Source organism: Rhinolophus ferrumequinum, chromosome 2 (assembly GCF_004115265.2).
Source record: "Rhinolophus ferrumequinum isolate MPI-CBG mRhiFer1 chromosome 2, mRhiFer1_v1.p, whole genome shotgun sequence".
Taxonomy (NCBI): Eukaryota; Metazoa; Chordata; class Mammalia; order Chiroptera; family Rhinolophidae; genus Rhinolophus; species Rhinolophus ferrumequinum.
The window spans coordinates 108,117,005-108,135,886 of NC_046285.1; the positions used below are offsets into that span (position 1 = coordinate 108,117,005).

At 53.9% G+C, this 18,882-nt stretch overlaps 1 protein-coding gene across 4 annotated transcripts in view; it reads left to right on the plus strand.

Moving 5' to 3' along the window:
* ADARB1 (adenosine deaminase RNA specific B1) overlaps positions 1 to 18,882 on the plus strand; it is a 113,388-nt gene that overhangs the window by 61,825 nt on the left and 32,681 nt on the right. For all 4 annotated transcript variants that reach the window (XM_033127310.1, XM_033127329.1, XM_033127302.1 and 1 more), the window contains exon 3: positions 18,615 to 18,689. In XM_033127310.1, coding sequence (XP_032983201.1) covers positions 18,662 to 18,689 — 28 coding nt within the window. In that variant the 5' untranslated portion in view covers positions 18,615 to 18,661. The remainder of the gene's footprint in view (positions 1 to 18,614; positions 18,690 to 18,882) is intronic.

The following is an 18,882-nucleotide window of genomic DNA, read 5'->3' on the forward strand; positions in this document are numbered from 1 at the left end:
GAGCCCGGTAGTAAAGGTGACGAAGGCGTGTTGCTTAGACAGGACTGTGTGTTTGCTGGGCAGACTCCTGTTTCCCTGGAAGGAGCCCCGGGCACATCGTTCCACCCGGCTGGCAGTGTTGTGTCCGTGACTGCATTGAAGGGTAATTGTCACATGTCACTCTGGAAGGTGTGCTGGAAGTCACAGTGGTGTTGGCGACCGCCCCGATTCCGGTTTGATGAATGAGCCTCAGCAGAGGAGGGGCGGCTCCCACGTGTCGGCGGGGGGCTGGCCATTGTCACAGCGGCCGCTGCTGAAGCCGTTCACAGTGACGAGGGGCACAGAATGAGAGCGGCTGGCAGCTGGCTGGATGGCCTCGCTCGTCACTGGGACTTGGGCCATGGGGCGCGTCTTCAGCACCGCGGGCCGTCGGTACAGAAGGAGGCGCAGGAGGCGTGCAGAGAGGAGAGGTGACTCGGTTTCGTCCCAGATGTAGGGCGGGCGGGCGCGTTCGGGCGGTGTGGGGTGCTGCCTGGGGCCGGTGGTGGGCTGATGTCCACCGGGCCCCTCACGTCGTGTTTCCCTTTTAAAGGGCTTCTCTTTTCTGTTGGCATGTTCTACGATTTTACACAGGGACTGGCTTAGAAAGGAGATTTGAAAACGTGTGTAGAGATCGCGTAAGCTTCAAAGTTGAGCGTGTGTTTTAGGCGCTGCTCATGAAACCTTAGAGTGTGCAGCTTTGAGCACGAGCAGGTTTTTCCTCCGCAGGCAGGTGCTCGTGTGGCTGCCCTGGGCCACCACTCTCCAGGAGTGACTTCCTAACACGAAAAGCATTCTTCCTGCTGAACACACGAAGGCTGTGGCAAGCTTGTGAAAATATTTCCTTTCAAAAACACGGAGAGCAAATTCCTGACATTCAGCACTCGGGTCATTTCAGTCTTTAATGTTTTAAGATATTAAAATCTGTATTTTTTCTTAACACCAGATTCAAACATTGTCCATGACTATAAAATTTATAAACTACTGGCTTTGGGGGATGAATTGTTGCTTTAAAAGGTGTTAGAGTTTGCTGTCTGTGTCTAACACGCATGGACTCGTGGAAATGTCTTAGGTGACGAGGTGCTTCTACCCAGGTTTCCGTGAGCCTCTTCCTGGCATCACCTTGTGCCCCCAGCTGGCAGGACCACAGGCTTCCACTGGGACACCGTCGTTAGGACCGTCTGTGGTGGGGGACAGCCCCCCGCAGGCAGGTGAGCCCCAGTTGTTGGTGTGGCTCCTGAAGGCGCAGACGGACTTGTAGGCAGCAGTGTTAGCAGGGCAGCGTCTCGCTCACGTCACACACACGGCCGTGCCTGGTGGGTTCTGTGTCTGCAGTGCTGAGGGCCTCGGGGCCCGTACACCCTTATGGCCACCACGCCTGCTGTGCGCCCAGAACAGAGGGCACCACCCCGAGGGGCCGCGTGTGCCAGGGGCCCCGCCACCCAGAGTCTTCTGTGCACTCACAGCACGGCTCTGTGATTCTCTCAGTTTCCAGCATTGGCTTGTTTTGTTTCCTCAGTTAAGCATTAAAAAAAGCAAGATGCACAAAGGCAAAAGGAAAACAGTAAGAAATGTTGGTCCAAAACCCTGAGCTTAGAATTGCCACTCTTTTTCCGTGGCCCCCCCTCACTGGGCGTTTAAGTTGGGGGAAGTATTGAGAAGTGCCGGAATCATCCGGCCGTCACCCCTTTGGAAGTCACTGTCACTCAGATGATTTGTGCCAGTCCCACTGCATGTAGACTCCCGGGTCGTCCTCACGGAGTCTGGAATCTCACCCTTCAGTGGGGAAACCTATCTGAAATATGGAGCCGTTTTGGAGCAACACCTGGAGAAATTGAGATTGGACGGAATGTAGCCGTTGAAGGCCTGCCTTACGTGCATTGTGTTCACTGGTCTCTCCTCTAAGTCCACAGGGAATGATACTGAACAGGGTCATGTTACATGTTAGTCCCTGTTCTTCCCTGTGATATGCACCGTGTCTGAAATGGATAAAAATGCCTTTAAAGATCATGAGTTTTATTAAGACTGTCTCCCTGTTTGTACCAACTTGGCAAAGTTTTACAAGATGTGCAACGTCGTCTGTTAGAGTTGTGTAATCTGAAGGTGCCGCAGGTCACGTGCGATGCTTTCCCCTGGTGCGCTGTGAGCCTTTTCACATTTTATTGCTTGTGGAGAACAGTATAGCAGCAGGTTTCCTGTCAGCTTCAGTAGCCTTTCGTCACTCCTGAGATATCATGCAGTGACAGTCACTCCCTTGGCTGGTGACTGTGCCTCAGCCCCAGATGGCTTAGCTTAGTCATCAGAAATTAGGGCTGCAAGAGTAACGTGCAGTGGGAACACTGACCAGGCCCCCACACAGCAGATACGCTGTCGGGCCGATAGCGGCAGCCCGAGGCCAGGGGCGCCCGGCTGGGGACAGGTGGACCCCACGTGCCCGCCTTCCCTAGCTGCTGGCGCCTATTCACTCACGGCACCGCTGCAGATAAAGCAGCAGTGGGAGGGGAGGAGGGGAGATGAAAAGGTCCCCCCGCCCCCTGTGTTGTATTTCTAGATTAAGGGCTTTCCCATCGAGTGCTTTGTCCCAAGTGTGATAACCCCTTGTCTGTGCCCAGTCGTCCCGCACACCCTGTGAAGACCGCTCTGAACTGTGCTGCCGCTGCAGCTGAGATCCCCCATGTGTCCAGAAAAGGGGAGCGAACGGGGTGAGCGGACATTGTGCAGAAAGGGAGGCCCAGGCCATGCTGCTGGAGGGTGAGCAGTGGAGATCTCGTGCTGTCTGTCCTTCAGAGTAGGGACAGGCTGGCCCTGGGGGTGCGGCAGCACCCAAGGGAGGGGCCTGGCGGCCATGCAAGCCTTCCTCCTGGTTCCGCCTCACTGAGCGCGTGCAGAGCATGCTTAGAGCTGGAGGTGTGGGGTGGCGTCCATCCATCCATCATCCATCCATCATCCATCATCCATCCATCCACCCACACATCCATCCACCAATCCGTCCATCCACACGTCCATCCATCCATCTATCCAACAAGTACCCATTAGCGCTTTCTGTGTACCGGCATGAAGGATTTGGGCGTGCACAGGACAGGTGTAGGTGACAGGACGGCAGTGGCAGAGGGACAGCCCCAGCCTTCAGACTTGGCACTTACTCTGGAAAGGGCCCCTGAAGTTCCCCTCGGTGCATGAGGGGAGGATTTGTGTGACATGTGGCTTCCGTGCTTTGTGTGTCAGGGAGGAAGGGGCAGGAATGGAAGGAGCCGTGTCTGCCGGGAGAGGGCCCGGCCAGGGAAGTCACCGGCTGCCTGTGAACAGCAGCTCACGGATAGCAGGCCCAGCTGGATCCGTCCCGTGGCACTTGTGGGGATGGTCTTCGTGTCACAGAGGACCTTGCTCCCCGGAGTTGCTGCCGGCTGCAGGGCGCGTCCTGGGAGAGCAGAGCCGCGCCAGCTCAGCCACTGAGTTCTGAGCAGACGTGCAGCGTTAGATGGTGAGGTTGCACTTGAACTGCCCTGGAAATGGGTCGAATCCTAACTGCCTGTTCTTAGTGTAACTGTTGGTGTTCATGTGGGAAATGCAGTTCACTTGACTACCTTTTCCTTGGGTTCCAGAAAGTGAGGTGTACTTTTCAGATAAAGGGGACTTCAATTAGGCACATTACGTGGAGCCCGCGTGGGTAGAACATTCTGAGTGCGTCCGTTTGGAAGGACAAGCTGTGGTTATAACAGTGGAGTTGACGAAACTTCCCCTCTGGAGCCGGCTCTGAGCTGATGGCACTCCTTCTGGTGGCACTCCGATGGTGTGTCCGGTGCTGAAAGCCGCTGTTGCTCAGGCCTGGGCTGGGGGCGGGCTGCAGCCGGAGAGAGAGCGTGTACACACGCGTGGGCTGTGCGTGACCACACACACACACACACGGGGTGAGGGGACGGGACCAGATGGGCAGTGACCGAGTAGGAAGCAAGCCCCGTGCTCCAGCAGTCACGCAAGGATGCAGGTCCTTCCTTCCCTCCTGAGCAGAAGGTTCTGGAGTCTCCCTGGGCGGGCCCCATCCTCGTGCCGCAGTGGGGGGTGAGAGGGAATCCAGAGAAGCACGCAGGAGGCTGTGTGGCCAGGCCTGGGAGCAGCGTCCACACCAGGGGGCACACAGCACCCCCATGGGGGACAAACCTCCATCTTCCCTCACCACTTCGTCCTAACCAAAGCTCCGATTCTGGGGGTCCTGACTGTCTAGATGAGGCGCCCCCCTGGGCTGGCAGCCTGCGGGGTGGACAGCGCCCAGCAGCCAGGGCCCACAGCAGGCCCGGGGCTGGCCAGGCCGGGGCTGTGCCTCGTTCACACCCATGCCTTCTCGTGGGGCACCTCGTCCCCGTCCTCCGGAGCTCCCTGCTCCCACCCCGAGGCGGAACACCCGAGAGAACAGGCCCATCGGAAAGTCTGGCCGTGAGCTTCAGGGATTGCTCCGTGTCAGGCCCCGCGTGCTGCTTTTTGTGTGTTGCTTCGCTGCAAAACGCGTGCTTAGAGCAGGGGTGCATTACAGTGGTAACTGGAGCGGCTGCCTCATTTGCAAAATTGTGTCAGCGCCCTGGCATTGTCACTTTGTGGCGGCTCGGGGGCTGGGTGGCCTGCCCAAGGTCGCCGTGCGTCAACCTCAGTCCCGGGACTGGACGCCGCTCCCGCCCTGCCCCACTCTGCCCCGGGCGCCCTGAGCTGTGGCACCTTCCCCAGCTCCCACATCCGCTGGTTGTCCTCTACCCAGCAGGCATTCGTTCCGTCTGTATTTTGGCAGTTGTGCTGTCTCCGAGATTGACACTGCTGCAGTCTACAGGCTGTGCAGTAAAGTGTGACATCAGCCAGAGCATCTGTCTGCTCCGTGCCAACGGCCGATGAGACGGCCGATGAGACAGTGTGGGTTTCCGACGCTCCTTTCCAGACCAGCTTCCAAGTTCTTTTCAGGGCAGTGTCTGCCTGGTGTCTGCCTCTAGAGGGGGGTGGTGTAGAATAGATAGGAAGTCAGGTTTTCACACTGTGGAAACAATGTTTATTGTCACAATCAGGAAACAAGTAACAAATGTTATGGCCAGGAACGCAATGTTGCCTGGCTTCTGCCTTGGGTCCCCCCACAGGGTCCCCAGGGAGAGGTGCACACAGGAGGAGGTGCACAACTGGCTCGCCCATCGCTGGTTGCTGAGCCCTGGTACCCGGCGGGAGCTCTGAGTGCCTCGTATGGCCCCAGCAGCCCCTGCAGCCGCTCCTGAGTCTGGGGGTAGTTTTCCTGTCTGGACGCGGCCTGGAGGGGCCCAGTCAGGCCAAGGGCACTCCCTGCAACAGGCTGGGTTTGTTCACCAGGAAGAGTGACCCCTTCCTTCCCTGTACCGCAGCCAACTTGTGACTTCACACTGTCAGTTTGACAAATGACATCTTTCTTTGCTTACTGGTGAATGAGGCAAAACTTTAAAAGAGAAGCTTATTGAAGCCGTCGCATGTATTCTTCTAGGAATTTGGTTCACGGTCATCTACCATTTTTAAATCGGGTCTTATCTTCATATTGTTGGCTTTAGGAGGCTGTTGAAAGGTCGGCGAAACAAACAAGGCTCTAATATCCAGATAGACTGGGCACAGGGAGGTCACTGGGTGCCCTCGGGGGCTTCATCTGGAAGGGGCTGCCTTCCGATGGGGGCACCCAGGGCCCCTGAGACGTGCGGGGGGGATCCAGTGGGCTTGGGTCAGAGCTGACCGAGCATGTCAGCCTGTACAGGGGGCACCTTCCCACCGGTCCTCAGCGGGGCTCAGCGGGAGGTGGCAGTGAAGGGCGAGGCTCGGGCACAAAGCCCAATTCTGTTTGGTGGTTTTAATCCCAGAGAAGTTGCTTTTTGTGATTTCATCACTCTGTATCGCTGCGTCAGTCTATTCACTGATCCGAATCTGTGCCTCTTACGGCGTTTTCCAGGCCCCACTTTGTTCCTTACGGCTGCTGTGTGCGGGGGTGTGTGTGTGTGTGTGTGTGTGTGTGTGTGATATGTATGTGTGCACGTGTGGGGTGTGTGGGTGGTGTGTGTGTATATGTGTGTGTGCACATGGGGAGAGGTGTGTGTGTGTGTGATATGTGAAGTGGTATGTGGTGTGTGTGTGTTATGTGGTATGTGGTGTGTGTGTGTGGTATGTGGTGTGTGCGTGTGTGTGTGTGGTATGTGATGTGTGCGTGTGTGTGGGGTGTGTGTGTGTGGTATGTGGTGTGTGCGTGTGTGTGGGGTGTGTATGTGGTATGTGGTGTGTGTGTGTGTGTGGTATGTGGGATGTGGTGTGTGTGTGTGTGATATGTATGTGTGCACGTGTGGGGTGTGTGGGTGGTGTGTGTGTATATGTGTGTGTGCACATGGGGAGAGATGTGTGTGTGTGTGATATGTGTATGTGGTATGTGGTGTGTGTGTGTTATGTGGTATGTGGTGTGTGTGTGTGGTATGTGGTGTGTGCGTGTGTGTGTGTGGTATGTGGTGTGTGCGTGTGTGTGGGGTGTGTGTGTGTGGTATGTGGTGTGTGCGTGTGTGTGGGGTGTGTATGTGGTATGTGGTGTGTGTGTGTGTGTGTGGTATGTGGGATGTGGTGTGTGTGTGTGGTATGTGGTGTGTGCATGTGTGTGGGGTGTGTGTGTGGTATGTGGTGTGTGCGTGTGTGTGGGGTGTGTATGTGGTTGGTGTGTGTGTGTGTGTGGTATGTGGTATGTGGTGTGTGTGTGTGGTATGTGGTGTGTGCGTGTGTGTGGGGTGTGTGTGTGTGGTATGTAGTGTGTGCGTGTGTGTGGGGTGTGTGTATGTGGTATGTGGTGTGTGTGTGTGTGTGGTATGTGGCGTGTGCGTGTGTGGGGTGTACTGATCACACTTTATGGACATTCCCAGCAGCTCAATTCTGTTTATTTCAATGCTAAGTGTAGCTAAATAACTAAATATGTGCAGAAACTTGTAGATTTTATGTATCTAGAACTCTCATTTACTAAAAATGGTTTTGGATGTGACTAACTCATAATGCTATGGGCTTTTACCGTAAGTGACGTAGAAATTAGTTCGCTGCCTAATCATTTGGTTGCAGTAAACTCTGCCTGGAGAAAATGAGCTCAGTGTGGTCTTCACTCCTGTTGTATGTCGTCCCGCCAACGGGACTCGGCTTTGTTGTTCCATCTTCTTTGTGGTCGTCATGAGATTAAAGACAGAGCCCACAAGCTGAGGCTAAAGGGCAAGCTGAAACATGACTTTGAAAGTACATTCCGGTAGGAATTCCTGTGATTCTCCTGAGACTATGAATCGCCAAGGTTCCTACCAGCTGCCGTGGGACTGCGTGCAGACAGCTTGGCACAGTTCACGAGCTCACACCGTCTAGCGCTTCAAATCAGCGTCAGTATTTTGTTGTGTCATCTGAGCCTGGAGTTTTGATTAACCAGGAGGAGCCATACGTGACTAGGGACATGGAGAAGCGTGACTGTGTGGCTTTGTCCACGTCGGCCCTGCCCCGCGCTAGTCGTGATGCCAGCTGACACTCAGACACTCTGGCTGCATGCAGGTGCCGCATGCAGGTGCTCCACTCAGGTGCTCCACGCAGGTGCTGTGTGCAGGTGTTACACGCAGGTGCCACGTGCAGGTGCCCCACGCAGGTGCTCCACTCAGGTGCTCCACGTAGGTGCTCCACGCAAGTGCTGCGTGCAGATGCTCCACGCAGGTGCTACACACAGGTGTTCCACGCAGGTGCTACACACAGGTGTTCCACGCAGGTGCCGCATGCAGGTGCCCCACGCAGGTGCTCCACGCAGGTGCTGCATGAAGGTGCTCCACGCAGGTGCTACACACAGGTGTTCCACGCAGGTGCTGCACGCAGGTGCTCCACGCAGGTGCTACACACAGGTGTTCCACGCAGGTGCCGCATGCAGGTGCCCCACGCAGGTGCTCCACGCAGGTGCTGCATGAAGGTGCTCCACGCAGGTGCTACACACAGGTGTTCCACGCAGGTGCTGCACGCAGGTGCTCCACGCAGGTGCTACACACAGGTGTTCCACGCAGGTGCCACATGCAGGTGCTCCACGCAGGTGCTGCGTGCAGGTGCTACACATAGATGCTCCATGTAGGTGCTCCGTGCAGGTGCTGCATGCAGGTGCCACACAGAGGTGCTCCACGTAGGTGCTGCATGCAGGTGCTACGCATAGATGCTCCACGTAGGTGCTCTGTGCAGGTGCTGCATGCAGGTGCCACACAGAGGTGCTCCACGTAGGTGCTGCATGCAGGTGCTACGCATAGATGCTCCACGTAGGTGCTCCGTGCAGGTGCTGCATGCAGGTGCCACACAGAGGTGCTCCACGTAGGTGCTGCATGCAGGTGCCACACAGAGGTGCTCCACGTAGGTGCTCTATGTAGGTAATCCACGCAGGTGCTCCACACAGGTGCTTCATGCGGGTGCTCCACACAGGTGCCACACACAGGTGCCACACGCAGGTGTGGACACCGTCCCTCCGCAGACCCACCAACCCGCGAGACGTGAGCGTCACCAATGAAACGAGGCTCAGAGCCCTTGAAGACCTTGCCCGAGGCCATAGCTAGACAGGGTGAAACAGGCTCACTCAGGACTGTCACCCTGGCAGCGTCTCCCACCCCAATCATGGCTGTCCTATGGGCCACAGGCACAGGTCAGTGGGTGGGGCTTCCAGTGGAGCGTGACCTCAAGCAAGGGATTCATAACACGTGTAAAAGGACACTTGTCATACTTGCTGGGGGACACTCCTTCATTGTGACTTGTACCAACAGTCACGATTTAAAGCTGCTTTATTTACAAATGTTTTTGGTTTAAGAACTCCAGAGGTGGCTTAGTATCATGCCAAGTTTAGGCCTGTTTCAGAGAAAACCAGTAAAGAGGTCACATGACACAGGTGATGGTCAAGATGTGATTAGTTCGTTGGGGACCTCCAGATGGGTGTCCACACCTTGCCACTGGGAGGCGTCCTGCCGAGTGCTGAGAACACGGAGGACCAGCTCCGAGGCTGCCCTCTGGGAGCTCAGCCTGCTGGGAAGGGCAGGGCAGCAGGTAGGACGGGGCAAGGGACCGGGAGGCGGCCGCAGCTCCAGCGGCACGAGCCTGGGAGGCCGGCCCTGTGAGGCTCACGTGCGGCCTTAGAGGAGAGCTCAGGTCTGGGAGCCCCACTCTCTGGGCAGCTGTCCGTGCTGGCCCTCTGTCTGACAGGGCACTGCTGGCCTGGCTGGTCCCCAGGGTGCCCCCGAGTGCTGAGGCCGCCTGGCACAGCCGACAGGGTTCCATGCCTTCCATGAGGTCTCCATGGATAACTGTAGCTCATCTGTATTTGGACAAGCTGCTGCCTCGTTGGCACAATTCAGTAAAAATTATGAATTAGGAAAAATGGATAAAGCCACGTCTTTCCCTCTGCAGAGATCGACGCACAGCCCGCATTGGAGCTGTGGATGTAGAAGGGAGGGGCTGGAGGGGCCAGCAGTGGTGTCCCCGGCCCAGGAGCCAGCAGGGCCTCCGGTGTGGTGGTGCTTCTCCGAGGATAGTGGCTTTGGTTTCGGGAAGACAGCTGTAGCAGCACGTGTAGCCTCTGGGCCAGGTGGCCCCCAGGGTAGGGCCACTGTTAACTAGCTGTCCTCTAGGAGAGCTGCCAGTGGGCCGTGTATGTCTGCCCAGGTGTGGGGACCAGCTGGGAAGCAGCCCCCTGGGAGAGCTGCCACAGCAGGGACCCAGGCTGCAGGTGACAGACGGCACCGTGCACGGCAGGTAAAGAGTGACACGCCTGGGTGGAGGAGCACTGCAGATCAGTGTGGGGGTGGCCAGAGGGTGTGGGTCCGAGGGACACTTAGGAGGCTGCCCTGCTGCTGTGCAGGGACTGACGATCACGTCCCGGGGAGGACCCGAGGTGGCTGGCGCTCGGCACAGGGCAGGGGTGAGGCCGATGTGCTTGGTGCTCACTTTGGGGGAACAGCTGGCAGGTCCTCACATGTTCTTGGGATGTGGGGAGAAAGAAGACAGTCGGGCGGGGGGCTCTGGTGTTGGCTTAGCACCTGTGGCAGGTGGTGTGGGGCAGGTCAGGAGGGTGAGGTGACAGACTCGCACATTTGCATCCGCAGTCACTCCCAGACCTGCGGCCACCCACAGCCACCGGGGGAGGCTCTGCCCCAGCACTGCCCACGATGACGTGCCGTTTCTTCTCCACGTTTCCTTTTTAATGGGGGGAGGGGAACTGCACCCCCAAGTAGAGGCACCGCCAGCCCCCGTCGTCATCTGCCGGCAAGAGTAGCGGGCGTCTGTCTGCTTGGCTCCCGCCCTGTCTCTGTCCTCGCCTCCCAGTGTCAGCGACCTGAGCACAGCCCGTCACGTCTGCTAATTGTCCTTGACACGCGTCACCGTTCTCATCACGTTTCCCACTTAATGTGGTAGGTATTATATGCTTCACTATGCTTTTTTATTAAGTTCTTTGGAGCAGTTTTAGGTTCAGAGAAAAATTGAAGGAAGTACAGAGATTTCCCGTTTACCCCCTGCCCCCCCCCACAGGCACAGCCTCCCCCACCGTCAGCGTCCCCACCGGGTGGGGCTTCTGTTACAACTGATGGACCTACAGTGACACACACGTCGTCATCACCCAGGGCCCACACTTTACACCAGGGGCCCCTCTTGGTGCTGTGCCTTCCGTGGGTTTGGACAGATGGACAGTGACGTGTGTCCACTGTCACAGTGTCATACAGAGCGTGTCACTGCCCTGAGCTCCCTCTGTGCTCCTCCTGCTCACCCCTCCCTCTGTCCCCTGGCGACCCCTGACCTCTCACTGTCTCCGCAGTTCTGCCTTTTCCAGAATGTCACAGAACTGGACGCCTGCTCAGACGGGCTTCTTTCACGCAGTCATATGCACTTACGGTGCCCCCGTGTCTGTCCAGGGCTTCGTGGCTCATTTCTCTTTCTCACTGAACAACAGCCCGTCTCCTGGATGGACCACAGTTTGTCCATCACCCACGGACGGGCGTCTGGGTGGGTCCAGGTTTGGCCGTCATGAATAAAGCTGCTGTAAACGTCCGTGGGCAGGTTTTGTGTGGACGTAAGTTTGCAGCTCCTTTGGGTCAATACCAGTAGTGTGATCGCTGGATCCTGTGGTGAGAGGACGTCCACTTTGGGAAGAAACCACCCACTGTCCTCCTGTGGCTGCACCACCTGCCGTCCCGCCCGCAGTGAGTGAGACTTCCTGTGGGTCCACGTCCTCGCCGCGCCTGGTGCTGTCAGTGTCCCGGGTGGGGGCCATTCTGGTGGGTGTGTGCTGCTGTCCCGTCGTTTGTACTTGCGTTTTCCTGGTGACGTGATGGGAGCATCTCCATGTGCTTGTTTGTCATCTGCGTGCCTTCTTCGGTGAGGTGTCTGTTAAGGTCTTCGGCTCGGTTTTTAATCGGGTCGTCTGTCTTCTTATTGTGTCGTTTTTTGTATATTTTGGTAACGGTCCTTTACCAGACGCATCTTTTGCAGATATTTTCTCTGTCAGTAGTTTGTCTTCTCATTCCCTTGACGCTGTCTTTCACAGAGCAGAAGTTTTCCATTGTGATGAAGCCCACCTCATCAGTTCTTTCTTTCATGGATCCTGCCTTTGGTGTTGTACCTAAAAAGTCATCATTACCAAACCCAAGGTCATCTAGGTTTTCTCCTGTGTTTTCTTCTATGAGTTTTAGAGTTTCGCATTTTACATTTAGGCCCGTGATCCACTTTGAGTTAGTTTCTGTGACGGGTGTAGGGTCTGTGTCTGGGTCCGCGTTTTGCATGTGGGTGCCAGTGGTTCCAGCACCCTTTGTTGGAGAGACCTTCTGGCTCCATTGTGTTGCCGCTCCTCCTTTGTCAAGGTCAGTTACTGTGTTCAAGTCAGTCTATTCCTGGGCTCTCTCCTTTGTTCCATGGACCTGTTGCCTGTTTCTTTCAACAGACCACACTGTCCTGATTGGAAGTCCAGTGTTGTCAGTCCCCCAGCTTTGTTCTTCTCTTTCAGTCCTGAGTTGGCTATTCCGGTCTTCTGCTTCTCCCCGTAAAGTTTAGAATCAGTTTGTCAATAGCCACAAAACACCTTGCTGGGGTTTTGGTTGGGATTGCATTGAATCTATAGATTGAGTTGGGAAGAACTGACATCTTGACAATATTGAGTTTCCTATGTATGAATGTGGATTATCTCTTCATTTATTTAGTTCTTTGATTGTGTTCATCAGAGTTTTGTACTCGTCCTCATACAGGTCTTGCACGTTTTGTTAGATTTATACCTAAATAGTTCAGTTTCTTGGGTGCTAATGTAAACAGTAATGTGTTTTTATTTCAAATTCTACTTGTTCATGACTCATATAGGAAAGCAGTTGAGGTTTGTATATTAACCCAGTATTCTGCAACCTTGATACAATTGTTTATTAGTTCTAGGAGGGGTTTTCTTGATGATGGCTCCACATTCTTCTATGCTGCTTTTCACTAGAATAAATATACTTGCTAAAGTTAATGCATGAACCTTATTTGCTGTGCACAGTCAGCTATATTATATCTTGCTCCATGTGTAGAAAAATCACTAAAGGGTAACCGAACTGAACATTCCTTGCGGGGTTTTCTAGAAAGGAAACTTTTCATTGTAAAATACTAGAAATTGAATGTTTTGAATGCTTTAGTGATTATTACTTTGTTTAGATAATGTTGAAAGCAAAATACAAATCATGAAGTGTATTCTCTTAACATCCAGGATGAAGTTGTTGATATTTAATCCTTTTCCTTCAAATATCATAAGAATTTGATGCTTCGGTCGCCTTTGTTAAATAAAGACATCATCGTTCACAGTTGTGCCCCAGAGTTCACGTCGCCGTCCGCGGCGGCTGGACTCCAGCACAGAACGAACATGCATCGCCGTCACTGACTCGTCTCTTTTCTAAAATTTGCAGCATGTGACAGAGATACCGAATGTGTAAAACTTTTCCCAAAACTATCCTTTTTGAGAGTAAAGTGGATTCAGTCAGTAATAATTGCTGGTAATTTTAATCAAGGTTACTGTTTGTCTCAAACATTTTTAATCTGTAAATTTTTAGTGAATTCCTAAAGATAGCACTTTTTACCAGCCCAACAGATAGTACTCAAGTTCTGGTGCACCTTTCATATAAATAAGTCACGTTCTGCATATTTTTCTTCCCTGGAGGAATGGGAAGTGGGGAAGGGGTGGGATGGGTGCAGCTTGTTTCCATAGAGACAAGGAGTCGTCAGAGCGTGATGGGAACGTGATTCGTGTAAATGTTTCGTCCTTTGCTTTACAACATAAGCCTCCACAAAGGCGTAAAGAAAACTACCCCAGATGACCACTCACTCACCTCTCACCACCTAACAAATGGAGCACTGCCAGGCGAGTCCTGGTGTTTGAAACGAAGGACCCACGGAGATCGGAGCTGACAGTACTGCGCGAGCGAGCCCGGTGGATGGGCCTGTGGACGGAGCTTCCCCGTGGCCATCCCTGTCCCGCTGCTCGTCAGAGAAGCCGCCGTACGTCACCGACTGCAGTGTCACCTCACCTAACAGTGTCGTGCTGCATGTGCCCTCTCCCTGTGTGCGACTTTGTATCCTCCATCCGTGGGCGCTGTGCCTGTCGGGGTCCGGCCCCACCTCATTGCTCCTTTAGTTCAGAGCTTCTCCTGAATAATCAGACCTATTTGTTTTTCCACCTAAACCTTAGAATCAGCTTATCTAGTTCATTTAAAAAAGAACGTTGCATTGTGACTGCAACCAAGTCACACGTCAGCCCTGGTCTTTTGATGCCATCTTGATGGTCTTTCCACTCCACTGCCTCCCAAGTATGTCTTTCTTCTTCCTGCTCTAGGGGCTCCTGAAAAATGAAGGAATAGTTTGAGTATTGCTACCAAATAAAGCTTTTCTTTAATTGGCCGTTCCTGGAATTTTCTTCCAGATGGGGTTTTAATTCTTCCGCCTTTTTAGTTCGGGCCCTAGAGGTGCCTTTCAGAATGAAAGGAACAGGTTACATGACGTGCTCTGAAGTCTTGCATTCGCTCCCTCGCTTTGTTTTATAACCTTTGGTACAAGAGTTGGCATTTGTAGGAAGTGGAAGTCTTGGCTTCTGCTCTGCGAGCGATTTGGGCTTCCATTCTCAGTACGCACGTACCTCCCACCACTGGGCACAGCTTGGTTATTTTCTACTGTGAGACATTTCCGTGTCCTTTCTGAGCACTTTAATATGTAAGCAGGAAACACGGCGCGCTGCACAGACCAAGTGGGCTCCGCCAGAGCCGGGCCCCTCCTGGGCTCCTACTGTCATTGTCACTGCCAGTGCGTCCTGCCTCGGCCCGGCCTGCAGGGAGCCAGCGCTCTCCGGGAGTGGTCCCTGCAGTACAGACAGGTCCTGTGCCTTCTGCCTGCTTTTAGTGAAGCTTTTTATTTGGAAACCGTGTCGAGTCCCGTGAAGCTGTAAGAAGTGATGCGAGGGAACCGTGTTCACTTTATGCAGTGCACCGTCACCACACCACCAGGATGTCGGCCCGAGACAGGCAGGATCCAGAACATTCCACAGGATCGCTCCCCTGGCTCTCGTGGTCACAGCCTCACCCTCCCAACCCTGGCAACCACTCACCTGTCCTCTGTTCCTGTCATTTCCTCGTTTCAACAATGTCACATTATGGCCACCCCATGTGTAGCCTTCGGGGACTGGCTTTTGTCACTCGGCTGATTCCCCGGAGCCTGACCCCAATCGGTCGGTCGCTGCGTGTGTCAGTAGTGTGTTCCTTCCTGTCACCGCACAGTGTCCCACGCCATGGGGGGGCCACAGTCCAGCTGTGCGGCCACTGAGGAGCATCTGGGCTGTTCCCAGTTTGGGACTGTTGTGAACGAAGTTGCTGGAACGCGCGTCTTCGTCTCTCTGGGACAAGAGCCCGCGTTTAGTTCGTAAGAAGCTACCAGACTGTTTCTCAGAGTCCCACACCGTTTTCTGTCCCCACCAGCATCTGGGGTTCTCACTGGTTTCTGTTTTGGCCATTGTCACAGGTCGACAGTGGGGTGTCACGTGGTCTCAGGTTGCTTTATCCAGATGGCTAGTGCTTTTCAACATCTTTTCATGTGTTCTTCTTCCATTTGCAAATCCTCTTCATGTCTCTTGCCCATTTTCTAATTGCATTGTTTGTTTTATTGTTGAGTTTTGAGAATTTCTTATGTATTCTGTTTGTGGAACATGAGGTTTTCTGATATTTTTTCCCGGTCTGTAGCCTGTCTTTTCATCTTCTCCACAGGGCCTTTAGCAGAGCAGAAAGTTTTAATTTCAGTGAGGTCCAACATATCAAAGAAAGCCCAGTTTATTTCATGGATTGTGCTTTTGGCATGTGGTCTGTGAGCTCTGCCTGGCCCTAGGTCCTGACGATTTCCTCCTGCCGCTTGCCTGGGAGTTGTGTGGTGTATGTTGCACGCCCAGCCCTGGGCCATGTCGAGTGCATTTCTGTGCAGACAAGAGACTTGGATGCCTGGTGGCTCCAACTGCAAGGCTGTCCTGCCTTCAGTGAGCTGCCTGATTGGGGCCTGTCTCTGCGTCCTGCTGTCCCCAGAGGTCTGTCTGTGTGTCCCTCGCAGTACCACGCTGCCTTCGTGACTAACACCACATAGTAAGTGTTGAAATCCGCTAGATGGGTTCCTCCCACTTCTTCCTTATGATGGCTGCTTGAAAACCTTTCTCAGATAATTCTGACGTCTCTGGGTTGGTGTCTGTTGATTGTCTTTTTTTATTCAGTTTGAGTTCCTTCTGGCTCTCGGTGTGATGAATGATGTTTTATTGGAAACTGGACATGCCACGTTCTGAGACTGTCATTGGAACGTGTGCTTGAGCTGCCGCGCTCACACTGCGGTGATGAGGGCAGGGGCGAAGCTCAGGCCCCACCCACCAGGCCTCCACTGACCCTGCTGCTCGGGGCCAGAGTCCTGACTCACCACTGGGCCTTCCTGACACCTGGCGGGCAGGGGCAGGTACCTCGTCATCTCATTACAGGGGTAGGTAGGAGTCCAGGCTCCCTGACCCTGCCTTGCAGGGTGGGAGGGAAGGGGAGTCGAGGCCCCCCGGGCCTTGCTTGGAGAGAGGGTGGGTCTGGCTGGAGGAGGGCAGTTCCTTCAGTCACGTCCATCCTGCCCGGAGGGCCCTCTCCTGGTCCTTTGCCAGGGAGAGCAGCGTTTGGTGGGGTCTTTTGTCTGTGCCTGTTGGTGTTTCCGGGTTGCTGGCTGCTTCAGCAACAAGTCTGGGATAACAACACCAAAGGAAGACCCAGGGGACCCCCGCAGTGCTCGAGTCCCGGCAGGTCTGCCTTCCTCCCTCCATCCTCAGAGCCCCCTTAGGTTGCTTTCTGTGTGGCGTCAGGGTTGTCACTTGTACCAAGGGGAGGAGGAGGAGGACACTGCTCCGTCTCCCTCCACACGGCTCCCTTCTGCCTGTTTCTGAAGCAGGGCTCCACGTGCGCTGTTTCCGGGACTGGCAGTGCATTTCCCCGGACGCTGTGGCTGCGTCTCACCACCCTCTGTGCTTCCCCACGCGCCCCCATCTCCCTCCCCTCTTCGTGCTGCACCTTCTCCTGCAGGCCTGGCTTAACTGCCACGCACCCAGCTCCCTACCTGACCCTCCAGCCAGGAGGCTCCTCAGAGCACCTGCGTCTTGCGCAGGACGTGCGGTGGTCTTGCACGCCTCCGCGTCTGACCTTCCATTCTAGACCCCAAGGAGATTACTTCGTATTAAAAGTTGCCATAATGGGACTGTAAACACATATGTCATGCAGGGAGTCATTGGGGTCCCTTCTGGGGTCTCTAGTCCCGCTCCCCACATAAGAACGCAGGACATGGTGAAGCCAAAAAGGAACACCCACGGAGCCATAGATGGGGGAGCCACACCACTATAGTCTCGCTGGCGGCTGGGTTGGAGACACAAGAAGCAGGAGCCACACTATCCACAACCTGCCGTCCACTTCTCTCTGCCAACCAACCTCAATTGCTAACTGCAATCCGCACTTGCCAGCTCAGCCACCATCTTCTCGCTAGCCCCCATTTTCTGCTGGCGTAGCCACGGCAGTTATATTAGTGGCCAATGGCTCACTGGTTACAGCTGACGGCCAACTAGCCACAGCTGATGGCCATCCGATCACAGTTGATGGCCATTTATTACCTGAGCCAGCACCTTTCCACGTGAGGCCGAGAGCCTGGAAACTGCACTCCTGGCTCTGTCCCCACAACATACAAATACTGGTGGCATCGTGAACGCATGTGCCCATCAGCCAGCATTAGCAGTGACCAGAATGCATGCCATGTCATCCCAGCACGCTGGGCCGTCTTATAATAATAAATCCCAGATACAACCATTCCATCTCTGAGAACTTCAGTATGAAGCGCTGAAAGACAAGTACTGTTTCTGCACCTAAATGATTAACAGGAATTTCTAAATATAATCAGCTGTCCAGACAGTGCTTGTGTTTCACTTTCCCAGTCACAGAATTTGATTCATTTTAGGTCTTGTAGTTCCAACACCGCTTTGCATATGACAGATTTTTAGAAAACATACTTAGAAGTAATTAATGAGTATAAAATAAAAATGCTTTTAAAACTACCTGGAACACTAGCTCGAATGAAGGATTCCAGATAGAGACTCATTTAACTTTTAGCAACGGATTTGCCAGATACACGTGAGGTGGGACATAATTGATAAGTGGCTGTCACGGAAACTCGTCAATTAGACATGACACGTGAGGTATCTGTGAGATACGCACATGCTTTAGCGTTTTAGTCACTGTTCCTAAAAGCAGTGAATTTGCTTGTAGTGCTTTATAACATAAATTTCATTCGTATAAAGCGACGGGGCGACAGTTTGCACTTTTTCCTCAGTTGCAATTTGATGGGCTGCTTTGTTATAGACCATGTGTTTGTACAGTCGTGCAAAGTATAGCCAATTATTTAGGAAGAGGGAACTCTTAAATTTGTTAATAAGTAGGTAATTGCAGTGATTCTTTGAGGATTTCCTGTGGTTTCTCCTGCCAACAAAAATACTAAGCTATATATGGCTGAGAACTCAGGTGAGATTTTAACAAGCCCATGCTTGTCCTTTTGTCTGTATGAGATGCTCCCCACGGAGAAGGGGGAGTGTGAAGTGAGGTGCTGTGGCCGCTCTGCTTCCCCGACCTGACCAGAAGGCTGCAAAGGTCCAGTGCAGGGGGGCTGGCTTCTGTCATCGTCACCTACAGGATCATCCCGGCCTACAGGATGTCTCCTTCAGAGACATAAGCATCGTCGTCTTTCTCCCTGGTTCGGAGCGCTCCATGTCCCACCCCTGCAATCACCCCCACTCCTCCGAGTGGCCCTCAAATCCTCCTTGCAGGGCCCCTTCCCACTCCGTTGCCCTCCTGCAGCGGGGTCCTCGGGGGGCCTGTGGTGACGTGCTGACGAGGAGGGGCATCAGAACACTGTGTCCTGGTGGCGGCCCGACCTGTCCTCATTGTCTGAGTTTTCGCTTTTGCTTGTAATAATGCCGTCTTTCCACAGAGGAGGCGTACCCCATGCTGCTCCGAAGACGAGCCACTGAATGTTCTCTTCTTCCTGTCTTTCAGACAGAAACAGTCTCCGCCAGTCAAGAAACCTCCCAACGCATTTTGCCATGGAGCTAGAAGATGAAGAAAACATGAGTAAGGTCTAGGCCTGTTGTGTCCTGTCAAGTTGCGATTTTTCATGACAGTCTTAGTGTTTCTGTCAATTTAGTTCATGACACTAGTTTGGGGAAAGTAATTTTCCTGGGATACGGGCTAATGGCGGTGGCATGTTTTGAGTGTGTGATACCTTCTCTGTTAACCGTGGGCATCTCCCTTCCAGCCGCGTGTC